Genomic DNA, 20,961 nt, shown 5'->3' with positions numbered 1-20,961 from the left:
TTTTTTTATACAGCAGGTTCTTATTAGTTGTCTATTTTATACATATTAGTGTATATTTGTCAATCCCAATCTCCCAGTTCATCCCCCCACCCCCACCCCCACTTTCCCCCCTTGGGGTCCATATGTTTGTTCTCTACATCTGTGTCTCTATTTCTGCCTTGCAAACTGGTTCACCTGTACCATTTCTCTAGATTCCACATATATGCGCTAATATATGATATTTGTTTTTCTCTTTCTGACTTACTCTGTATGACAGTCTCTAGGTCCATCCATGTCTCTACAAATGGCCGAATTTCATTCCTTTTTATAGCTGAGTAATATTCCATAGTATATATGTACCACATCTTTATCCATTCATCTGTCGATGGGCATTTAGGTTGCTTCCGTGACCTGGCTATTGTAAGTAGTGCTGCATTGAACATTGGGGTGCGTGTGTCTTTTTGAATTTATGGTTTACTCTGGGTATATGCCCAGTAGTGGGACTGCTGGGTCATATGGTAATTCTATTTTTAATTTTTTATGGAAAGTCCATACTGTTCTCCGTAGTGGCTGTGTCAACTTACATGCCAACGAACAGTGTGAGAAGTTTCCCTCTTCTCCAACCCGCTCCAGTATTTGTTGTTTGTAGATTTTCTGATGATGCTCATTTTAACCAGTGTGAGGTGATACCTCACTGTAGTTTTGATTTGCATTTCTCTAATAATTGGTGATGTTGAGCAGCTTTTCATGTGCCTCTTGGCCATCTGTGTGTCTTCTTTGGAGAAATGTCTGTTTAGGTCTCCTGCCCATATTTTGATTGGGTTGTTTCTTTTTTTGATATTGAGCTGTATGAGCTGCTTGTATATTTTGGAGATTAATCCTTTGTCCGTTGATTCATTTGCATATATTATCTCCCATTCTGAGGGTTGTCTTTTTGTCTTGTTTATAGTTTCCTTTGCTGTACAAAAGCTTTTAAGTTTCATTAGGTCCCATTTGTTTATTTTTGTTTTTATTTCCATTACTCTAGGAGGTGGGTCAAAAAAGATCCTGCTGTGATGTATGTCAAAGAGTGTTCTTCCTATGTTTTGCTCTAAGACTTTTATAGTGTCTGGTCTTAATATTTAGGTCTTTAATCCATTTTGAGTTTATTTTTGTGTATGGTGTTAGGGAGTGTTCTAATTTGATTCTTTTACAGGTAGCTGTCCAGTTTCCCCAGCATCACTTATTGAAGAGACTGTCTTTTCTCCATTGTATATCCTTGCCTCCTTTGTCATAGATTAGTTGACCATAGGTGCGTGGGTTTATCTCTGGGCTTCCTATCCTGTTCCATTGATCTATGTTTCTGTTTTTGTGCCAGTACCATACTGTCTTGATTACTGTAGCTTTGTAGTATAGTCTGAAGTCAGGGAGTCTGATTCCTCCAGCTCCGTGTTTTTCCCTCAAGATTGCTTTGGGTATTTGGGGTCTTTTGTGTCTCCATACAAATATTAAGATTTTTTTGTGTCTAGTTCTGTAAAAAATGCCATTGGTGATTTGATACGGATGGCATTGAATCTGTAGATTGCTTTGCGTAGTATAGTCATTTTCACAATATTGATTCTTCCAATCCAAGAATATGGTATATCTCTCCATCTGTTTGTGTCATCTTTGATTTCTTTCATCAGTGTCTTATAGTTTTCTGAGTACAGGTCTTTTACCTCCTTAGGTAGGTTTACTCCTAGTTATTTTATTCTTTTTGTTGCAGTGGTGAATGGGATTGTTTCCTTAATTTCTCTTTCTGATCTTTTGTTCTTAGTATATAGGAATGCAAGAGATTTCTATGCATTAATTTTGTATCCTTAACTTTACCAGTTCATTGGTGAGCTCTAGTCATTTTCTCGTGGCATCTTTAGGATTATCTATGTATAAGTATCATGTCATCTGCAAACAGTGACAGTTTTACTTCTTTTCCAATTTGCATTCCATTTATTTCTTTTTATTCTCTGACTGCTGTGGTTAAGACTTCCAAAACTATGTTGGATAATAGTGGCGAGAGTGGACATCCTTGTCTTGTTCTTGATCTTAGAGGAAATGCTTTCAGTTTTTCACCATTGAGAATGGTGTTTGCTGTGGGTTTGTCGTATATGGCCTTTATGATGTTGAGGTAGGTTCCCTCTGTGCCCACTTTCTGGAGGGTTTTTATCATAAATGTGTGTGGAATTTTATCAAAAGCTTTTTCTGCATCTATTGAGATGAACATATTGTTTTCATTCTTCAATTTGTTAACGTGGTGTATCACATTGATTGATTTGCATATATTTAGGAATCCTTGCATCCCTAGGATAAATCTCACATGATCATGGTTTATGACCCTTTTAATGTGTTGTTGGATTCTGTTTGCTAGTATTTTGTTGAGGATTTTTGCATCTATATTCATCAGTGATATTGTTCTGTAATTTTCTTTTTTATAGTATCCCTGTCTGGTTTTGGTATCAGGGTGATGGTGGCCTCATAGAATGAGTTTGGGAGTGTTCCTTCCTCTGCAATATTTTGGAAGAGTTTGAGAAGGATGGGTGTTAGCTGTTCTCTAAATGTTTGATAATACTCACCTGTAAAGCAGTCTGGTCCTGGACTTTTGTTTGTTGGAAGATTTTTAATCACAGTTTCAATTTCATTACTTGTGATTGGTCTGTTCATATTTTCTATTTCTTCCTGGTTCAGTTTTGGAAGGTTATACCTTTCTAAGAATTTGTCCATTTCTTAAGGTTTTCCATTTTCATGACTACCATTTTGAAGGTGTCTTTGGCATAGAGTTGCTTGTAGTAGTCTCTTATGATCTTTTGTTTTTCTGCGGTGTCTGTTTTAACGTCTCCATTTTCATTTCTAATTTTATTGATTTCAGTCCTCTCCCTCTTTTTCTTGATGAGTCTGGCTAAAGGTTTATCAATTTTGTTCATCTTCTTAAACAACGAGCTTTTAAGTTTTATTGATCTTTGCTATTGTTTTCTTCATTTATATTTCATTTATTTCTCCTCTGATCTTTATGATTTCTTTCCTTCTGCTAACTTCAGTTTTGTTTGTTCTTCTTTCTCTAGTTCCTTTAGGTGTAAGATTAGATTGTTTATTAGAGATTTTTCTTGTTTCTTGAGGTAGGATTGTATTGCTCTAAACTTCCCTCTTAGAACTGCTTTTGCTGCATCCCACATGTTTTGGATTGTCATGTTTTTGTTGTCATTTGTCTCTAGGAATTTTTGATTTTCTCTTTGATTCCTTTCATGATCTCTTGGTTATTTAGTAACGTATTCTTTAGCCTCCATGTGTTTGTGTTTTTTACGTTTTTTTCCCCGTAATTGATTTCTAATCTCATAGCGTTGTGGTCAGAAAAGATGCTTGATATGATTTCAGTTTTCTTAACTGTACTGAGGCTTGAATTGTGACCCAAGATGTGATCTATCCTGAAGAATGTTCCATGTGCATTTGAGAAGAAAGTGTAATCTGTTGTTTTTGGATGAAATGTCCTATAAATATCAATTAAGTCCATTTTTCGGATAGAATGTCCTTTAACTATCAATGAAATGTATTTGGTCTGTTGTGTCATTTAAAGCTTGTCTTTCCTTATTAATTTTCTGTCTGGTTCATCTTCCAATGGTGTAAGTGAGGCATTAAAGTCCCCCACTATTACAGTGTTACTGTCTATTTTCTCTTTTATAGCTGTTAGCATTTGCCTTATGTATTGAGGTGCTCCTATGTTGGGTACATATATATTTATCATTGTTATATCTTCTTCTTGGATGGATCCCTTGATCATTATGTAGTGTCTTTCCTTGTTTCTTGTAACATTCATTATTTTAAAGTCTATTTTATCTGATATGAGTATTGCCACTCTAGCTTTCTTTTGATTTCCATTTGTGTGGAATACCTTTTTCCATCCCCTCACTTTCAGTCTGTATATGTCCCTAGGTCTGAAGTGGGTCTCTTGTAGACAGCATATATATGGGTCTCGTTTTTGTATCCATTCAGCAAACCTGTGTCTTTTGGTTGGAGCATTGACTCCATTCACATTTAAGGTAATTATCGATATATATGTTCCTATTACCATTTTTTAATTGTTTTGGATTTCTTTTTGTAGGTCCTTTTCTTCTCTTGTGTTTCCCACTTAGAGAAGTTCCTTTAGCATTTGCTGCCGAGCTGGTTTGGTGGTGCTGAATTCTCTTAGCTTTTGCTTGTTTATAAATCTTTTGATTTCTCCATCGAATCTGAATGAGATCCTTGCCAGGTAGATTAATCTTGGTTGTAGGTTCTTCCCTTTCATCACTTTTAATATATTGTGCCACTCCCTCTTCAAATATTTTCTCGGGTCCTTTTCCTCTCTCTTCTCCTTTTGCAACCCCTATAATATGAATGTTTGTTTGTTTAATGTTGTCCTGGAGCTCTCTTAGGCTGTCTTCATTTCTTTTCATTCGTTTTTCTTTATTCTGTTCCATGGCAGTGAAATGTACCATTCTGTCTTCCAGGTCACTCATCCGTTCTTCTGCTTCATTTATTCTGCTATTGGTTCCCTCTAGTGTATTTTCCTTTTCCGTTATTATATTGTTCGTCTCTGTGTGTTGGTTATTTAATTCTTCTAGGTGTTTGTTCTTTAATTCTTCTAGGTCTTTGTTAAACATTTCTTGCATCTTCTCGATCTTTGCCTCCATTCTTTTTCCGAGGTCCTGGATCATCCTCCCTATCACTATTCTGAATTCTTTTTCTGGAAGGTTGCCTATCTCCACTTCATTTAATTGTTTTTCTGGGGTTTTATCTTGTTCCTTCATTGGGTACATATCCCTCTGCCTTTTTATTTTGTCTATCTTTCTGGGAATGTGGTTTTCATTCCACAGTCTGCAGGATTTAGTTCTTCTTGCTTCTGCTGTCTGCCCTCTTTGTATTAGTTTTCTCCTCAGGTTGATAGCTAAGTTTAAGTTCTGCCAAGTATAATTTAGAAATTGTTTCCCAAAAGTGATTGTGATGGTAAGAATAGATATCCCAGGCATTTTGATATTACAGCTCATCTGTAGAATGACTGACCCCAGATACAATATTCCTGTTAAGCTTTATTGACGGACACTGTGCTTTGTACTTTTAGTGGCAGTTTCTCATTTAAATAGATTTTGGAAGAAAAATCAGCCATTATTTAATCTTCTTAATATTTTTTCAAAAGTATATATGTAGGGCTTCCCTGGTGGCGCAGTGGTTGAGAGTCCGCCTGCCGATGCAGGGGACATGGGTTCGTGCCCCGGTTCGGGAAGATCCTGCATGCCATGGAGCGGCTGGGCCCGTGAGCCATGGCCGCTGAGCCTGCGCATCTGGAGCCAGTTCTCCACAACGGGAGAGGCCACAACAGTGAGAGGCCCGCGTACCGCAAAAAAAAAAGAAGAAAGTATATATGTATATGTATGCGTGTATGTAAATATATGTATTAGTTTCCTATTGCTGCTGTAACACATACAATAAACTCTGTGGCTTAAAACAATAAATGGAAATTTATTCTTTTACAGTTTGGGAAGGTAGACGTCTGAAATGAGTTTCACTGGGCCAAAACCAAGGTGTCAGTGGGGCCACATTCACTAGAGAAGCTCTAGGGGAGAATCTGTTTCTTTGCCTTTTCCAACTTCTAAAGATGCCTTCCTTGCATTTTTTGGTCATGACCCCTTCCTCCACCTTCAAAACTAATTAACCCCATCACCTCCTCCTCTTTTATAATAAAATTTCCTTCTACTCCCCTCTTATAAGAACAACTGTGGTTACAATTATGGCCCATCTGGGTAATCCAGGGCTGTCTCCCTATCTCAGTGTCCTTAACTTAGTCACACATATAAGGATTCTTTTGTCACCTAAGGTAGCATTACAGGTTACAGGATTAGGATGTGGATCTCTTTTATGGCCATAATGGAGTACAGAATACTGCCAAAAGTCACATAAAAACAAAATATGTTAGAAACAAGGACAGTTTGGAAAGAAGCTGTACAGGTTGATAATATAAGCAAGGGATCCTGGTGTTCCTCTGCTATATTCCAACATTTTGTCTTGTTGACTGATCTTTTCCATTCCTGACGTAAACAGAACATTAATCTTCAGGTGTTTTTTCTGGTGTACTTCATCTTCTATCCTTGTCTTTCCCTTCTTTATAAAACCCATGCTTAGTAATCTGAGGTCATGAGTTCATGAATCAGAACACAGATTTATATCTGATATTATAGTTAATTTAGAAATAATTTGTATTTGCTATTTGAACACAGACACAGGTTCAGTTATTTGCTTTCTTACTCCTTTTAAGCCTTTTTGTCGCCCTCTCCTTCAACTTTGTTATTCTCAGCACTAATGAAGAATTGATCGCTTTGCCACTGATGGTGTTATTCTAAGTTGTATGATGAAAGTTTTTAGGAGACAGTTCTAAAAGTTCCTTAATTCCTAGAAGATCATACATCTATGAGCCGGATTTTTTTGTGTGTGTTTGTTCAGTTTCATTCCAGTGTTTACATCTCACCCTATAGCTTTGGAGAGAAGAATTTCATTTGGTACTTCTAATATATGATATGGTCCAGTGACTTCTAGAGTTACCAATAAATAATGTTTTAGCAAAGTAAACATGTATTTTGTTGCATAATTTATAAGCTAAATGTTTACATTTTCTTCCTTGAACTACAGAATACCAGAAGGCCCCATTGATCAGGGGCCAGCTTCAGGAAGGGTTCGTGCTTTAGAAGAGCAGCTTGTGAAGGCCAAAGAACAGATTGAAAATTATAAGAAGCAAACTAGAAATGGTAGGTAACGATACATTGTTTTTCCTCTTCAGTATGTTGACATTAGCACAAATAATTGAAAATTTCCTTTCATCAAAATGTTGGAAATGCTGATGCTCTCTATTCTTTGACTGCAGGTCTTGGGAAGGATCATGAAGTCCTAAGGAGGAGGATTGAAAATGGAGCTAAAGAGCTCTGGTTTTTTCTACAAAGTGAGTTGAAGAAATTAAAGAATTTAGAAGGAAATGAACTCCAAAGACATGCAGATGAATTTCTGTCAGATTTGGGACATCATGAAAGGTACTACATTTACATTTCATTTGGGGTTTAGTAAAGATTATAATCTAAGAATGGGAAATGGGAACTTTTGTTAATTTCCCTGCTGAATGGTAAATGATACCTACCATGTTTAGAAGCAGTAGAGTACCTGAGGGCTCAGTGGACAATACTTGCCAAATGTAGTTCATCACCAGAAAATATTATTTTAAATGAATTTCTAGAAATCTTTATACCCTAAATAAACTCAGAAGATAGTGGTGTCAGCCAACAATGCATTAAAATGTCTTCTTTAAACTTCCTTATTATACAACCAATATTTGAAGTGACATGTACAGTTTTACATTACAGTACATTCATTGGAACTCATACTGAGGCTGCCAGTTATGTTTCTAACTGAAGCATTGAAAACTTTAAAATAGCAACTTTTTAGGGCTTCTAGTGAAAGGGTAATAAGTTTTTGATAAAAAGGAGCATTCTGTTAATTTCTCTTCCATTTAGTTGCTAGAAAGAAGAACCTGAAATCTGCCTAGTTAAATTTGTTCCTCTTGTTTGCACATTTCTGAAGATATGGAGTTTATCCTCCATAGGAAAGGACACGTTTCGGTGTTAGTGTGTTCACGCAGAACAAAATGTACCTGAGAATCATTATAGATATGTAAAACCTGTCCTTAGGCCTATTATTTATGCAAGTCTGTATTCCCAGTAGGATTCTGTTGGCAATTACTGTCTCATTAGTGAACAATAGAAGAAAACTTGTTGTATTAACACAACCTACCACTATGAAGAGGAAAAGAATTACCCACCACCAACAGATTCATATATATTAACATCATCAGCATTATTGTAGTGATTTTGAAACATTGCTCTGCTGTTTTAAGTGAAATTACAAATAAAATCTGTCAGTTTATTGGAATCATTTTAGCATTAGTGAATCTACAGCAATAAGATGGCATAAATTTCAAGGGGCATTGACTTATTAGGCCACAGATCTGGCAGTCCCTTTGAAATTTTTAGCTTAGCTTGCAATCAAGCCATACTTAGACCACTAGACCGAATACTGACTAATTCTGTCCTTAATGCTTCTCTACCCTAAGCTGATTCTAGGCACTAAAGTTATGTTATTTGGAGCAGTGTGCTTGTGTGCTTTGCTTATTGCAGTTTTATAGGAAAGTGTACATCTGAAGAGGATTTGAGTTGGGAAGCCTGTATGGTATTTAAAGGATAATTTTGGCTCTTGACTACTGATAGAATGTTTAATTTTAAAGTTTGAGTGGGCTTCCCTGGTGGCGCAGTGGTTGAGAGTCCGCCTGCCGATGCAGGGAACACGGGTTCGTGCCCCGGTCCGAGAGGATCCCACATGCCGCGGAGCGGCTGGGCCCGTGAGCTATGGCCGCTGGGCCTGCGCGTCCGGAGCCTGTGCTCCGCGGCAGGAGAGGCCACAACGGTGAGAGGCCCGCGTACCACACACTACAAAAAAAAAAAAAAAAAAGTAAAGTTTGAGTGATTTAATTACTTGAGGATTTCATTGTTTGGTCTCTTCCAAATTAAAATAATTACTTATAAATTATTTTGTGCATATATTTTGTGACTATATGTAGAAATTGGAAAACATGTACAAATGAAAATGTTGGGCCCTGAAAAGTTGATGTAAATCAATGTTAAGTTTTTTGTGAGTTCCGGTTTAAATACATTATGTTTCTTGACACTACCTTTTAGTAAATGTTAAATAATAATATTTCACTGAAAACAAAAAAGGAAAGGTACCCAAAATATCCAAGTCGATTTCTTTTGCTGTCTTAAGCAGAAATTATAATGAACTTGGGATACAACTTCGCAGGGTAGTAATTTAACTCCAGGCAGCCAGATTAGAATGCAGTGATACAAATAATGAGCAAAGGACAACCAAACATTAGAGAAATAACCTTTAAAGTAACGAATGTACAAATAGAGAGGATTTGTATGTATGTAGAATATGCCGTCTTACTGGTAATTTCCAAGATAAGTGTAGGAATTAAAATTAAAAGACTTTTGTTTGTCTCTCGTGATTTTTACAGTACACAAAAATCCCCATTTTCTTTTTACACTTGCCCAAATCACAGTGTACAAGTTGTCTCTGGACTGCCTGTATTCTCTGAAGAATCAGAGGTTGAGTCTATCAGTTTTCTTGTTCAGATTTCCCTTTGAATCACTCATCATTTTTTGGTTTAGAAAGACATCAGTTATAGAGAAGTAACTTATGGGCTTTTGTTTCTTCAGAAGGGGTTTCTTTCTATCTTAGAACTTTGTTCTGATAGAAACACTGATCCTCCTTTTTTTCCTTTCTAAATCAACTTTATTGTGGCATAATTTATTTACAGTAAAATGTACATATTTTAGTCTGTAGTTCTGTGACTTTTGACACATGCTCATAGTTTTGTAACCACCACTGCAATCCAGATGCAGAACACTGCTGCCACCCCAGGAAAATTCCTTCTGCCTCTTTAGAGTCAGCACCACCCCACCCCCACACCTGTCCCTTACAGTCACCCAATCTGTCTCCTGCCCCAATAATTTTACCTTTTCCAGAATTTTATGTAGATGCAATCACGCTATGTAGTTTTTTGAGTGTGGTTTCTTTTACTTGGTATAATGCATTTGAGATTCACCCATGTTGTTTTGTGTATGGGTAGTTCATTCCTTTTTATTGCTAAGTAATATTCCATCGTATGGATCTACCACAGTTAGTTTATCCATTCACCAGTTGAAGCACATTTGGGTTTTCATTTTTTTGGCGATTATGTATATATAAAGCTACTATAGACATTAACATACACGTTTTTTGTGGAAACATGTTTTCACTTCTTTTGGATTAATACGTAGGAGTGGGTTCGATGGGTCATGTATGGCAGTTCCTTAGGAACTGGGCCGCACAGCAGGAGGTGAGCGGCGGGCGAGCAAGCAAAGCTTCATCTGCCTCTCCCCATCGCTCGCATTACTGCCTGAACTCCCCTCCTCTCCACCCTGTCTGTGGACAAATTGTCTTCCATGAAACCAGTCCATGGTGCCAAAAAGGTTGGGGACTGCTGATGTATGGAGTGAATGTTTAATTCCCTAAGACATCGCCAAACTGTTTCCCAAAGGGTAGTATTATTTTTGTATTCTCATCAACAGTGTGTAAGAGTTCCAGTTGCTCTGTATCCTTGTTGCACTTGATATTGTCAATTTTTACATTTTCCTCCTACCATTCTAACAGGAGTGTAGTGGTATATCATAATGGTTCTCATTTGCAATTCCTTACTAATGATATTGAGCATCTTTTAATGTGCTTAATTGCCATCCATATATCATCCTTGGTAAAGTGTCTTTTCCAAATCACATGCTTAATTTGGGGGAATTTTTTTTCTTTTTATTGAGCTATAAGCATTCTTCATTTATTCTGGATACAAGTCTAACTGGTGCATTTTAGAAAGCTCATTCTGAGAGCTGTGTGAAGCAAAGTCTGTTGTCAGGAAATGAGAAAGATTTTACAGAAGTCCAAGTAAGTGATAATGAGCTTCTGGACCTGGGTAGTTGGTAGTAGGAATAGAAAGGGATAAATGCATAAAAAATGGAAGCTGCAGAACTTGGTAACTGATCTAATATAGGGAGATGGGGGACTCAAAAGTAATTGAGGACTTGTAATTTCCTGGGAGGACAGCTTTCATAAATGGACATCATTGTTTCTTTTGTAATAACTTGGCTTTTTTCCCTGACAAAGTGTAATCTCCTGAGGACTGGAACTCTAACTTCAGTTTCTTCTCTACCCTGCAGTACTAAGCACTCAGTATTTAGTTAGTGTTCAGTAAGCTATGTCTTTTTAATTTGCTGGGGAGGCATGTATGTGCATTCTTTGATTATTTCACACTCTACTTTGTACCTCCTTGTAAAAATAATCCTGTTCCATTGAAAGATTTATGAATATTATGCAACTAAAGAAAATTAAATAATTGAGGTCAAAATATTCTCCTTTAATTGAGAATCACAAAAGGTATGAAGGGCAAGTTATAGGAGTAAAGTCCTTTACCTCTGAATAAAACTGGAAGCTCCAGTTAATTTTAACAGTGGGTTCTGCAAAACAGAGAGTATCTGTTAGAAGTCAAGGATATATAGGGAAGGAAATGGGCTGATAGGAAGCATGATGGGACTGGAAGAAAACCTGACATAGAAGGATTTTTGTACTCAGTGCCCTTGACTTCATGTTTGATTTGCTTTGGAGGATTTAAGTGATTCCTGTATCTAAAAGTAGTCTTGAGACTTCAGTTATATATGAATCACTAAAAATAAAACTATCATAGTGTTTCTGATTTGGAGTGTAATTCTGATTCTAAGCAATGAAGTATGGACTTTCTTTTAATTGAATGTGAATGATAAAAAATAATGTTGCTTACCAAATACATCTAATTGTTTGTTTACATTTCGTGGACTGTTTGCTCAGTAGTTTCTTAAATGCATCTAAAAATTTGTTGAAATTGAGGGAAAAAACCCACTTCACCTCATCCTAAACTTATTAAGGTTGTTAGATTCAGAGAACTGGTTTAGATCTTATGTCTTGTTCCATGGTGCTACTCTCCTTGCAAGGAGAGGAGAAAGAGTAAAGTGAATATGGAATGTTATTTTCTTTTGATGACCCTGAGCTCTTGGAATCAATCTATCTACTTGCTTTACCGACAAAACTGGGACTTCAGTTTAATATTGAAAAGGAAAAAAAATGTATCCTTACTTTTTACACGTCTTTCATACTCAGCTTTTATTGCCTCTTAGACCTTTATAGCTTAATGTGATAAATAAAATTGCATATCTTTCATCTTAATTCTTCAAAAGGTAATACACCATACCTAAAGTATATAAATCAGAAATCCTTTTATATATGTTTATTAGTGTATATTAGATTTCTTTTTATATGTGTGAACAATATGAATGGTTTATTGCACTGTTATTATGGAAGGTATATTTTAACTAAGTCCATTTTAGGAGCAGAACTCTTATTTATTTTCTAAATAAGTTTCCTAGAACCCTAACATAAAAAACTAAATGTTGAGTAAATCACAAATATTGCTAATGTCCTCAATTGTCATACTAAGTAGAAAAATTTAGTTTCCAAACATTTTAACTTGTAAAGTCGTGGTCATAGATACTATTGAAGATATTTGAAATTCAGTACTTATCATCTGATAAATAGAGGCATATCTCACAACAGTCTCTTCTCAGCACATAGGTAAATTAGAAAGTAGGGAAGCCAAAAGTGCTCCGTCCTAAATCGTTAAGAAATTTTGTGTGTCATTGTTGTTACTGTAGTGCTTTTCAAACTTCAGCAAGGCATCAGGAGCACCTGGAGAGCTTCTTAAAATACAGATTGCTAAATCCCATCCTCAGAGTTCCTGATTCAGTAGGTCTGGAGTGAGGCCCTAGAATTTCACTGTTTACTTCTGCCCCAGGAGCAAACCAAAGTATTGCCCTTGATCCATATTTACCTATGGATTAGGCTCTGTGGTGTAGCCTCCCTTAGTCACATTTAGTTTAATAAATGTCAGTTCCTTCACCTTGGACTTTTCTTCCTTGAATTATATCTGCTCTGTGCTGGCCCTCAGGGAGAATTTCCCTCTTCAACATTTTGAATAAGATATAAGCAAAATACTCTCCTTGTGGTTCTTCATTGGCATAATTGAGACAGACTAGAACATTTAAAAAGAGTTTTGTGAATATTAAGGTATAAAAATAAGAAAATTAACAGAAAATACAAAGAACATAAATGTAGCCCAGTTTTTGAAGAAGAGGTTTTGATGCCTGTCATAGCTGGCTTTCTCTTAGAGTCACAGATGTTGGTCTAGTCTATCACTTATCTTCAGGCATGTGTATTCTACCCTCAAATGACTAGCACTATTCTGCTGGTACTTTGCCTGGGTTTGTATTTCTCAGGCTTTTAATACCTCAGGCCTTTAGATTCACCACCCACGTCCTAGATTTTTTGGTATCTTCATAGTCAAAACCAAGACATCCAGTTTACCAGCTTGAGGGATACCTCTAGGAGATTTGATTTGAGAATGGAGTCACTGAAAATCCGGAATTTCTGTAGAATGGTTTTTAGGCACCATGTTTCCCAATAATGGACCAGAACTGAAACTTTCTGTTTGATTACCCTCATGTCTTTGGCTAAAAGGTGACAAATTTTGCAGGATGGTAATGTCTAAACATTATTGACTTAGCAAAGAACTACAGCTGACCCTTGAAAAATGTGGGGGTTAGGGGCACCAATCCACGGCACAGTAAAAAAATCCACGTATAACTTTTGTCTTCGCAAAAACTTAACTACTAGTAGCCTACTGTTAACCAGAAACCTTACTGATAACATAAACGGTCGATTAACACATATTTTGTATGTTACATGTATTATATACTGTAGTCTTAAAATAAGCTAGGGAAAAGGAAATGTTATTAAGGAAATCATAAAAAAGAGAAAATACATTTACAGTACTGTACTATCTTTATTGATACTGGAAGTTTATGTCCTCTGTTTACAAGATGAATTGTCTGTCAGTACCTACATCTATATTGTCTTATATGATACAAAACACTGAAGATATTATATGTATTACTAATGTTAGAAAGCAAAAATGAAAAGATAACATGAAAAAAATGCATTTATGTGCAGCTATAACAATACATGCATTATACCTGTAACAGTAATGATTGCTTTAAAGGAGGTAGTGTAATCAATATGATTGCTTCATGGTAGCCTAGCCTATACACTAATAAATGAATTGTTTTAAAATTTTTATGGCATACAGTTTTACAATCATATTCATAATACAGTATTGGAAACATTGTTAAATTTAAAAAAAACACTTAACCTATGATGATCGGCTGATATGCAGTTTCTCCAGTTATGAGGAAGCCATACTGTATGGTAATGTAATTTTTTGAAAGCAAAGTTTTAAAACAGTAAGAAAACTAACACATTATTAATTTTATATTAAATTATAGAATTTAATGCCTTTATGCCTATGTAAGGATAGACTGGTATCTACATATATTTTATACATTCATGATATACCTAACTTTTTCTTAATTTTTTCAATATTTCTAGACCATGCAGTTCATCAAATTGTCTCAAATCTCAAAAAATTTTTCCGATATTTATTGAAAAAATTTGCGTATAACTGGACTCGCACAGTTCAGACGGTGTTGTTCAAGGGTCAACTGTAGGTTGAATTTAAAGTCATTTCCTGGGCTTGTCTTCCTTACGTGGTCTCCACTGGGGAGGCCAAGAAAAAAAGTTTTACAAAGGAAGCTTAATTTTAGTTGACTGTTGGAATAGAGTGACTTATACTGTGACTCTGACTGCATTATCATAAAAACTTAGTGTACTATTTTTGGTCTTTGGTCTTCTAGTTATAAAGTGGTTATTCCACTTTCTTGACAGATATTGGGATAAATATAAATAACTGATTGCTAAGACTTAGTAGTGATGTAACTTGGTAAAAACATTCACTTTTATGTTTTCTAATTTATTAAAATATACAGAGATCAGCTTTCATTCCCAGTGGTAAAGTGATGGCTTGATTACTATGACATGAAAGCATAAACCATGTCAATTTATATATTTCAAAGAATTTTCCCCTCTAAATTACACCTAATGTAGTTTTTTACCTGCTTGGGGCTATATACTGATTGTCATGGAATGTAGTGCTATTTGTCTGTGTGTGTGTGTATCTTTAATTTAATGTAACGCCATGCAGAGCATATTGAATTTCCTTTATTCCTTCAACAGGCATTTGCTGATAGACTGGTTATTTATCCCACTGTACTACATCTCCAGAAACAATACTGCTATTTAAAGTTGAGACTTTCAACAAGTTTTGTGATCACTCCTATTTGATGGGTAGGAAAAAGCAAATGACCATGTTTGGTTATGATGAAACCTATGAAATGTGAAAAATAATGGGTGTGATGAGAGTAACGGAAAAGAGGCCTATAAAACTGAGAAAATAACTTAAATAAACTTCAGCTTAGCCCTGTAACACCATTATAAGGAAAGACATCTCCTGTGTTTCCATGATCAACTCACACAATTTCATGAGTGGTAACTTTTCTCACAGCAACTATAAAATAATACCATAGGCTACATAATAGCCCATAGGGGCCTCAGTTTCATAATCTGAAAAAAACTTGAACCTCTGTTCAGTGTGTAAGACTGTAAGTTAGTTTCTTAAAGGAGGCAGTAAGTTGTAGGTATGGTTTTTCCAACTAAAATTACTCTTTTTCATGAAAGAAATGTTTTGAATCTTAGGTGGGAATAATATAAAAACAGATAAAGCATCACATATTAGACTCTTGTCCTATTTTAAAAGGGTAAACATGGAAATAGTCAAGCTGTGAAGTGTCCTGTGCATGGATAATGTTGACACATTGAACAAATGCCTGAAATGCTTCACAGATGACCCTGTTATCCCAAAGCATTGTATAAAGCTATTCCACTATTAGTTGGGTGAATATTCTAAACTGTGGCTATGATTTTGAATTTTTATTTGCATATTATTAATAGTTTTGTTTTACTCAAAGGGGCTATTATCAGGTATTCTCTGTTAACCGTATGTAGTTCTGATAATTCTCTATGATAGTAAATAAGACTTTAATTATTTTTCCAGTGGGCTTCCATTGCTTTGCTCCTAAATGGTTTATCATCTAGTTAAGAACCAGGAATAGAAGAGAACTGAGACTATGTCATGTACTCCTAGATAAATCACAGTTGTTGTGGGCTGGTTTCATCATCTGTTAAATGAGTCCTCACTGATCAATCCCTTTCTTCAGGGTGCTATAAGGCACTGAGTATTGGGTCATTTTTCTGACTGGCTGTCAGTCCCACATATTACTGTCACCCTCATACCCAACTGATCTTTCCTCTTAGTTGTGGAATTATTAGTAGGTACTCTTCAGACACAAGGTAAAAGTTCTGAAACAACTCTCTGAGGCATTCTAGCATAAATAGCAATGTCTTAGTCTGTTTGGCCTACTATGACAAAAAAGTATCATAGACTGCGTGGCTTGTAAACAACAGAAATTTACTTCTCACAGTTCTGGAAGGTGAGAAGTTCAAGATCAAGGTGCTGGCAGATTTGGTGTCTGATGAGTGCCCTCTTTCTGCTCCATAGACAGTGCCTTCTCACTGTGCCCTCGTACAGAAGAAGGGGCTAGAGAGCTCTGTGGGGTCTGTTTTACAAGAGCACTAATCTCATTCATAAGGCTCCACCCTCATGACTTAAGCACTTCCCACACGCCCCACATCTGAATACCATCACACCGGGCATTAAGTTTCAATGGATGCGTTTGGGGGAGACACAGATGTTCAGTCTGTAGCAAGCAGCCACCACATATACTACTTTGTTTGTATTATCACTAATCCTTTTTTAAAAACTGTGTGGAAGGTTTTATAATACTTATTTTAAAGTGAAGAAACTATGTCTCAGAGATGTCAAAATAACTTTCCTAGGACACAAAGCTGGTAAGAGTTGGATCCCAAACTGAGAGATAGATCTGTCTGGCTCTCAAAGCTTTTTTTCCTCTGATTCAAAATCTTTCTGATTTTGCATACTTACAATGAACAGAGTCCACATTTTTGTACTCCAGACCTCTTACTTTGATATTTGTTGGTGCATAACATTTTGATTGTCGTACATATAACATACAAAATATGTGTTAATTCTGTTTATGTTATCGATAAGGTTTCCAGTCAACAGTAGGCTATTAGTAGTTAAGTTTTTGGGGATTCAAGAGTGATATGCAGATTTTCAACTCTGTAGGGGGTTCAGCACCCCTAACCCCTGAGTTGTTCAAGGGACAGCTGTATACTTTCTGATAAATAGAAATAAATTTCTAACTTTATAATTTTCACAAGCAAATAACACATACTTATAAGCATTCCCAGAACAGAAGAGTTAATATAAAGTGCAGAGAAGGGCTAAAGCTGGAGTTATTACTAGTTAAGGATTATTCCCAGAAATTCTCTAGCACAAAATTGGATTTGTGGAAGGTAAAATTTCTCAATATTATCTCATCTAAAATTCTTGAAAATTTTTGCCACTTTTTCATTCAGTTATCTATTCAAAGATATATACTGAACGTTTTCTATGTGATCAGCACTGTTCTAAATGCTGGTTTGGGAGCAAGGAGGGGAGTTTGAAAACTACCCTGCTGCCATGGAGCTTAAATTCTAGTAGGGGGAGAAAGATAATAAAATAAAGAAGTAAATGATATATATTAGAAGATGATAATTGCTTGGAGAAAAATACTGCAGGGAAAGAGGAGAAGGAAAAGCAAGGGACTGGGTGTTGAATTTTTAAGTGAGATAGTCTGGATAGCCTTTTGGGGAAGGTGACATATGAGCAAAATTTTGAAGGACATTTGGGTGAGCCATGTGGATGGGTATCTGGAAAACCAGCATTCCAGGGGAAGGAGGAGCAAATGCAAAGGTCCTAAAGTAGGAACATGGCTGACATGTTCAGAGGTTAGTAACAAGACTATGTGGCTGAAATAGAGTAAACAAGGAGGACAGTAGTAGAAGATGAGATCAAAGAGGTAAGGGAGGAGGAGGAGGAGCTTCAAGCTGGAGGAGTAAGACACGGAGATAATCTTCCTCCCCACAAATACATCAGAAATACATCTACACGTGGAACAGCTCCTACAGAACACCTACTAAACGCTGGCAGAAGACCTCAGACCTCCTAAAAGGCAAGAAATTCCCCACGTACCTGGGTAGGGCAAAAGAAAAAAGAATAAACAGAGACGAAAGGATAGGGACGGGACCTGCACCAGTGGGAGGGAGCTGTGAAGGAGGAAAGGTTTCCACACACTAGGAAGCCCCTTCGCGGGCGGAGACTGCAGGTGGCGGGGGGGGGGGTGCTTCCGAGCTGCGGAGGAGAGCGCAGCAACAGGGGTGCGGAGGGCAAAGCGGAGAGATTCCCGCACAGAGGATCGGTGCCGACCGGCACTCACCAGCCTGAGAGGCTTGTCTGCTCACCCACTGGGGCGGGCGGGGGCTGGGAGCTGAGGCTCAGGCTTCGATCAGATCGCAGGGAGAGGACTGGGGTAGGCAGCGTGAACACAGCCTGAAGGGGTTAGTGCACCACGGCTAGCCAGGAGGGAGTCCAGGAAAAAGTCTGGACCTGCCGAAGAGGCAAGAGACTTTTTCTTCCCTCTTTGTTTCCTGGTGCGTGAAGAGAGGGGATTAAGAGCACCACTTAAAGGAGCTCCAGAAACAGGCGCAAGCAGCGGCTATCAGCGTGGACCCCAGAGACGGGCATGAAACGGTAAAGCTGCTGCTGCCACCACCAAGAATCCTGTGTGGAAGCACAGTTCACTGTCCACACCTCCCCTCCTGGGAGCCTGTGCAGCCCGCCACTGCCAGGGTCCCGTGATCCAGGGACAACTTCCCCGGGAAAATGCACGGCGTGCCTCAGGCTGGTGCAACGTCATGCCAGCCTCTGCCGCCTCAGGCTTGGCCCGCATTCCGTACCCCTCCCTCCCTCCGGCCTGAGTGAGCCAGAGCCCCCGAATCAGCGGCTCCTTTAACCCTGTCCTGTCTGAGCGAAGAAAAGACACCCTCAGGCGACCTACACGCAGAGGCGGATCCAAATCCAAAGCTGAACCCCGGGAGCTGTGCGAACAAAAAAGAGAAAGGGAAATCTCTTCCAGCAGCCTCAGGAGCAGCGGATTAAATCTCCACCATCACCTTGATGTACCCTGCATCTGTGGAATACATGAATAGACAACGAATCATCCCAAATTGAGGGACTTTGGGAGCAACGATATATATATTTTTTTTTTTTCCCTTTTTCTCTTTTTGTGAGTGTGTATGTGTATGCTTCTGTGTGTGATTTTCTCTCTATAGCTTTGCTTTTACCATTTGTCCTAGGGTTCTGTCGTTTTTTTTTTTTCTTTTAGTATAGGTTTTAGCGCTTGTTATCATTGGTGGATTTGCTTTTTTGGTTTGGTTTCTCTCTTCTTTCTTTCCTTTTTTAAAAAAATTTATTTAAAAAATTTTTTAATTTTTTACTTTAATAACTTTTTAATTTTATTGTATTTTATCTTCTTCTTTCTTTCTTTCTTTTTTTTCTCCCTTTTATTCTGAGTCGTGTGGATGACAGGCTCTTGGTGCTCCCGCCAGGCGTCAGGGCTGTGCCTGTGAGGTGGGAGAGCCAAGTTCAGGACATTGGTCCACATGAGACCTCCCAGGTCCACATAATATCAAACGGCGAAAGCTCTCTCAGAGATCTCCATCTCAACGCCAAGACCGAGCTCCACTCAACGACCAGCAGGCTCCAGTGCTGCACACTCTGTGCCACACGACTAGCAGGACAGGAACACAGCCCCACCCATTAGCAGAGAGGCTGCTAAAATCATAATAAGGCCACAGACACCCCAAAACACACAACCAGATGTGGACCTGCCCACCAGAAAGACAAGATCCAGCCTCATCCACCAGAACACAGGCACTAGTCCCCTCCACCAGGAAACATATACAACTCACTGAACCAACCTTAGCCACTGCGGACACCAAAAACAATGGAAACTATGAACCTGCAGCCTGTGAAAAGGAGACCCCAAACACAGTAAGTTAAGCAAAATGAGAAACACACAGCAGATGAAGGCACAAGGTAAAAGGCAACCCGACCTAACAAATGAAGAGGAAATAGGCAGTCTACCTGAAAAAGAATTCAGAATAATGATAGTAAAGATGATCCACAATCTTGGAAATAGAATGGAGAAAATACAAGAAACGTTTAACAAGGACCTAGAAGAGCTAAAGAGCAAACAAACAGTGATGAACAACACAATATATGAAATTAAAAATTCTCTAGAAGGGATCAATAGCAGAATAACTGAGGGAGAATAACGGATAAGTGATCTGGAAGACAAAATAGTGGAAATAACTACTGCAGAGCAGAATAAAAATAAATGAAAAGAATTGAGGACAGTCTCAGAGACCTCTGGGACAACATTAAATGCACCAACATACAAACCATAGGGGTCCCAGAAGAAGAGAAAAAGAAAGGGACTCAGAAAATATTTGTAGAGATTATAGTTGAAAACTTCCTTAATATTGGAAAGGAAATAGTTAATCAAGTCCAGGAAGCACAGAGAGTCCCATACAGGATAAATTCAAAGAGAAACATGCCAAGACACATATTAATCAAACTATCAAAAATTAAATACAAAGAAAAAATATTAAAAGCAGCAAGGGAAAAACAACAAATAACATACAAGGGAATCCCCATAAGGTTAACAGCTGATCTTTCAGCAGAAACTCTGCAAGCCAGAAGGGACTGGCAGGACATATTTAAAGTGATTAAGAGGCAAAACCTACAACCAAGATTACTCTACCCAACAAGGATGTCATTCACATTCGACAGAGAAATTATTAAAACCTTTACAGACAAGCAAAAGTTAAGAGAATTCAGCACCACAAAACCAGCTTTACAACAAATGGTAAAGGAACTTCTCTATGCAGGAAACACAAGAGAAGGAAAAGACCTACAATAACAAACCCAAGACAATTAAGAAAATGGTAACAGGAACATACATATCCATAATTACCTTAAATGTAAATGGATTAAATGCTCCAACCAAAAGACATAGACTGGCTGAATGGATACAAAACAAGACCCGTATTATATGCTGTCTACAAGAGACCCACTTCAGACCTAGGGACACATACAGACTGAAAGTAAGGGGATGGAGAAAGATATTACATGCAAATGGAAATCAAAAGAAAGGGGAGTATAATTCTCATATCAGACAAAATAAACTTTAAAACAAATACTATTACAAGAGACAAAGAAGGACTCTACATAATGATCAAGGATACAATCCAAGAAGAAGATATAACAATTGTAAACATTTATGCACCCATCATAGGAGCACCTCAATA

The 20,961-nt window shown here is 37.5% G+C and overlaps 1 protein-coding gene across 12 annotated transcripts in view; it reads left to right on the top strand.

Moving 5' to 3' along the window:
- The window catches only part of FUT8 (fucosyltransferase 8), a 489,197-nt gene that overhangs the window by 377,138 nt on the left and 91,098 nt on the right, over window positions 1–20,961 (top strand). For 11 of the 12 annotated variants that reach the window (XM_079912160.1, XM_079912164.1, XM_079912159.1 and 8 more), the window contains 2 exons: window positions 6,646–6,761; window positions 6,878–7,040. In XM_079912160.1, the coding sequence (XP_079768286.1) occupies window positions 6,646–6,761; window positions 6,878–7,040 (279 nt within the window). Of the gene's footprint in view, window positions 1–6,645; window positions 6,762–6,877; window positions 7,041–7,725; window positions 7,828–20,961 lie in introns of all 12 variants that reach the window. The other variant, XM_079912158.1, reaches the window with a different exon arrangement.

The sequence above is a fragment of the Stenella coeruleoalba genome (genome assembly GCF_951394435.1).
Source record: "Stenella coeruleoalba genome assembly, chromosome: 2".
NCBI classification, from domain to species: Eukaryota; Metazoa; Chordata; class Mammalia; order Artiodactyla; family Delphinidae; genus Stenella; species Stenella coeruleoalba.
Note: the sequence above shows the minus strand (reverse complement) of the source record. Positions and strands in the feature narration are given on the sequence as shown.